We start from the raw sequence: 5,210 nt of genomic DNA on the forward strand, positions 1-5,210 counted from the left end.
GTTATGTGTACATTTCTTATCGTGATATAGTATGTGCAACTTGTGCTGTGTACATTTTTATTGTGATACAAGTGGTGAACATTAGCTGCATACATTTTTACCGTGATATCGTGTTGATTCTTATTACCGCAATTGTGATGTGTACATAATATTTTTAACTTATTATCGTCGTAATATTTTAAGACTTTTAAAATATTTCTTTTAGTCGTACATATTTTAATGTAAATATAAAGATATCCGCAATCTCGGTGTGTAAATTAAATTGCTCATCCGATAAGTGGAGTGCTCCGATTAAACGGAGGTGAATACCTGTACAGAACAGAACAGAACAGATGCGGAGTAGAATCCCCTAGATTTTCCATAGACTTTAATGCAACTGAATTAATTTAATTGATATTTATAGTTACCAGTTGAATATAGTAATTTTACTCTTTTAATATTGTTAAAGACACTATATTGTATCTCCATTTTGACTTTTAACATACAATAACCGCTAGTTAAAAAATAATCGGCAGTATAAATAATCAGTAATCACCTTCAAATAGATGAAAAATTTAGAGGATTCGTGTTGGCATCACCCCCTGAAAATGTAAATGCCAGGATGTCCGGATCTGAGATTATTACATGTATGTGTCTCTTCTATGGCAAGCCGTTTTACTATTTATTCGAATTTCAAGATATCTCCTATTATATATAAGATATCTTATATAATACTAGAACACACCCGTGATATCCCGGGTCCGTGACTGCATTAAAGTATATAACTATGCGCAAGCCTTATTTTAGTATTGGTATTGTCATCTGATAAAGTCATGCCGATTATAAGATGCACAGTTTTCTCTGCTTTCAAAATCTTTATGTTTGAACCCGTCGACCTGGAACCTATCAATTATTGGTAATATTAATAATTTGGAAAACAAAAGGGCCTGGAATGGAGTATTATTTACTCAACAGTATACAGCAAAATTCTAAATACACAGTTTGGTGGTGCGCCTGTCAGATGCGGAACGAACAGATAAGGTAATAGGTAACAGGTGAATATACTATTGGTATCGGTGTCGGATTCGATTCGGAACTTCTTAATTATCGGCAAAATTAATTACGTGGGAAACAAATGGGCCCGGGGTGGTGTAATTTTCAATCAACCCTATTGTACTATATTAGTTTTATATAAAGTTGAATTCTTTGATTCATCGTTTTTACGTGATGACGGCTGACAAATTGGACCTCGTAATTTTAGTATTATAGATATATATAAGATATCTCCTTTAATATATAAGATATCTTATATAATTTCATTTTTATAAGATATCTCATATATTATATAAGATATCTCCTAAAGTTTATAAGATATCTTATATAGTTAATAAGATATCTTATATACTTTATAAGATAGCTTATATACTTTATAAGATAGCTTATATACTTTATAAGATAGCTTATATACTTTATAAGATATCTCCTAAAGTTTATAAGATATCTTATAAAGTATATGGGATATCTTATAAAGTATATGAGATATCTTATAAACAAATTTTATATAAGATATCTTATATAATTTATAAAATATCTTATATAGTTTATAAGATATCTTATAAACTTTATGAGATATCTTATAAACTTTAGGAGATATCTTATAAACTATATAAGATATCTCGTATACTATATAAGATATCTCCTAAAAGATATAAGATATCTTATATAATTTCATTTTAATAAGGTATCTCATATATTATATAAGATATCTCCTAAAGTTTATATGTGATATCTTATATAGTTTATAAGATATCTTATATCCTTTATAAGATATCTCCTAAAGTATATGAGATATCTTATAATCAAATTTTACATAAGATATCTTATAATCAAATTTTACATAAGATATCTTATATAATTTATAAGATATCTTATAAAGTTTATAAGATATCTTATATAGTTTATAAGATATCTTATATAGTTTATGAAATATCTTTTAAAGACAATTATATAAGATATCTGATAAATTATATGAGATATCTTATAAACTATATAAGATATCTTATAAACTATATAAGATATCTTATAAACTATATAAGATATCTTATAAACTATATGAGATATCTTGTAAACTATATAAGATATCTTATAAACTATATAAGATATCTTATAAACTATATAAGATATCTTATAAAGTTTATGATATATCTTCAAATAAGAATAAATAGCAAAACGGCTTGCCATACTCTGCTGTAACAAGTTCTTATTAGATGTCCTTTCTTTTCCTCAACTATTTCAGTCGGCATACACATCTATGGCAAGCCGATTTGCTATTTATTCTTACTTCAAGATATCTGATAAACTTTATAAGATATCTTATGAACTATATAAGATATCTTATAAACTATATGAGATATCTTATAAACTATATAAGATATCTATAAACTATATATATACTATATAAGATGATATCTTATAAACTATATAAGATATCTTATATAAAAAATTGTTTATAAGATATCTCAAATACTTTATTTATGATATCTTATAAACTTTAGAAAATATCTTATAAAGTATATAAGATATCATATAAACTTTATGAGATATCTTATATAAAATTAAATATATCTCATATAACATTAAAGATCATACCGGCTGCCAACACATGCATTAAAATGTCCATAGGGGTTTTCATAATACTGATGGCTCTCACAGTTCTATAAAATCTTTTAAGGAGGACTTCAAATTCATTTGTATGATGTTTATTTGCGTCGTATTAGTTTCTAAATGCTATATCCACACTTATAATATTGAAATTTTAAATTCTTTGAAAAAAAATAAGAAAAAGGGGGACATTTGTATAGATTACAGGAGACCGATAAGATTTGAAACAGATTGGTAAGCATGGTAAATGCACAAAAAAAGCGAAACTTCTTTAAAACAGACATAGAATGTGAGATACCGAACAACCTTTTTTTTATAATAGAAGGGTGAATTTACCGGGCGGTATCTTAATTGGATTTTTATTTCGGTCTACACCGGTCTAGACAGGTGATTGAAAGGTGACATAAACAACAAAAGAAATTTTAAACGAGTGACTGTTGTAAAAAGATTTTTTTATAGAATTTTACCCGTAAATATTGTGACAAGTAAGTGTTATTCAAGGAAATAAACTTTATTGCGTACTCAAAAAAAACTTTGAAAAGTTTATGAAAGTTTACACGCCCGAAAGTGAGTCATGAAAGCAAGTGTTATTGTCGTTATTTTATGTCTTATTGTACAGCAAACAAATTGCGAGAAATGTCACCAAAAATGCATTTGTAACCCAAAAATTCTCACTTGTAAAGGTTTTAATCAAGATGATATTGAGAGTGATGAATTTGCAAACTCTATTACAACTGAACTTGAAAAAATTCATATAACAGATGGAGACATTCCCGAATTGCCAAGAAATCTTGTTGGATCATGTGCTGACGATTCTAGTTATCATCTGGATGCTTTGAAAAAGTTAGATTTACAAAACAATGGGATAAAGAAAATAAATGGACAAACACTCCACTGTATGAAAAATTTGGAAGAATTGAACCTTGCAAATAATCAGTGGAATGTTTCTACAGTGCACACAAGGACATTTACAAATGTCCAAAATTTGAAAAAGTTGAATTTAAGTGATGCTTTGCATGACGAGATTGACAGTCAAGTTCATATCAAACATCTTCGGCTTGTGTTCTTGGAAAGTCCATTTACCAAACTTGAAGTATTAGCACTTGACAACAATAAATTATCGGTTTATGATGCAGATACTGCTAATACAATGTGTACATTTACATCGCTGAAGAGATTAAATCTTGCTCACAACATAATTCCGAGCTTGACCTTTTATCATAAAAGATGTTTGACACATCTGGAATACCTTGATTTATCTTATAATAGTATAAGTACATTCGAAGCATATTCTAATCATAATGGGCTTCTTTTTTCACTAGATCAAATTCAGAAAGCATCAAATCTTTCTGTCAATTTCTTTGGAAATGAATTTGACTGTAATTGCCAGATGCAAGATTTCCATGACTGGCTAAAGAGAACAGAAGTCCATGTTTTTAAGAAAAACAGCCTGATATGTCATGACGGTTTGCACTTTAACAGATCCATAGTATCAGTGCCGTCAGCTGAATTTGCGTGTTTGTCTGGGGACAGCGGTAACAGATCTACTAGTAATGCAGCTGTTGGCGTTTTGGTCACAATGTTCGTCTTGCTTGCTATATTCCTGAGTGTAATTGCTTACATCAAGAGAGATACAATTAAACATTTTGTAACCTCATTGAAGAGACCATCTATGGCCAAGAGCCATTTGTTAGGTAATTATTCATCAGTGAATAATGAAAATGCAACAGACATGGAAGTTTAAAAAACTACATTATTTACAAAATTATAAAATATAAATGTAGGTTATTTTTTCCTGAAACCTGTTAAGTATGACCTACAATGTACATGTACCCTTTTTTGCTAAATTGTTAGAAAGGTTTACATTTAATACATTGTACATGTTATGTACATGTGCTGTAGTCATGTACTATGAGTTTATGTTATGTACACAAATACATCATGTACATGTTAATACTTTAGTTTTTATGCCACAAATACATACATGTAATCAATTTACAATTTATACACAGACAGTACATGTACCTTAGTTAATTGTACAGTTATAGATTTACTATAATGTACATTTTGTATACTGAATATTTACTAGTATATATATTTCTAGTGAATATCCTGCATGTACAACATGTACAATGAGAAATTGTAATAAATGTACATTTTACACAGTTTTCAATCTCCATTTGCATGTACATAGCGCCACAGTACTGGAATATTCCACACTTCGTCACCAGAGTCTTTTCAATTCCAGTACAAGGAGGAAGAATACATATTATTTATAATTGTACATGTTGATATTTTTTTTAAGTGAATGATAATGCCATACATGCCATAGCCAAAGATTTGACTTTAACTTTTGAGTTCAAATTAACCCGGTTTGTTTTTTGGGAGAAATTTTGTTTCTAAAAACCTGGAACCCCCCTTTTTTTTGGCTGATCAATGCATTTGAATATGAACATATAGTTGGAACCCCCTTTGTACTGGGTTGGGCCCCCTTTTTTTAAATGGCTGGATCCGCCACTGTAATGATTATGTTTGGCTCTGTGGTTAACAAGTGCAGATTGATTTACTCA

The 5,210-nt window shown here is 29.0% G+C and overlaps 1 protein-coding gene across 1 annotated transcript; it reads left to right on the forward strand.

The window, feature by feature from the left end:
* The first annotated feature begins 3,214 nt into the window (after window positions 1–3,214).
* On the forward strand, window positions 3,215–4,384 carry LOC134688067 (trophoblast glycoprotein-like). The gene has a single exon (XM_063548535.1). It carries the CDS (start codon window positions 3,215–3,217, stop codon window positions 4,382–4,384), a length of 1,170 nt encoding a protein of 389 aa, XP_063404605.1.
* Window positions 4,385–5,210: the final 826 nt, after the last annotated feature.

The sequence above is a fragment of the Mytilus trossulus genome, chromosome 10, assembly GCF_036588685.1.
Source record: "Mytilus trossulus isolate FHL-02 chromosome 10, PNRI_Mtr1.1.1.hap1, whole genome shotgun sequence".
In the NCBI taxonomy this organism is placed as follows: Eukaryota; Metazoa; Mollusca; class Bivalvia; order Mytilida; family Mytilidae; genus Mytilus; species Mytilus trossulus.

What these genes read in the sequence shown, in the direction of transcription:
- LOC134688067 (XM_063548535.1), top strand. Translation starts at nt 3,215, where the DNA reads ATGAAAGCAAGTGTTATTGTCGTTATTTTATGTCTTATTGTACAGCAA.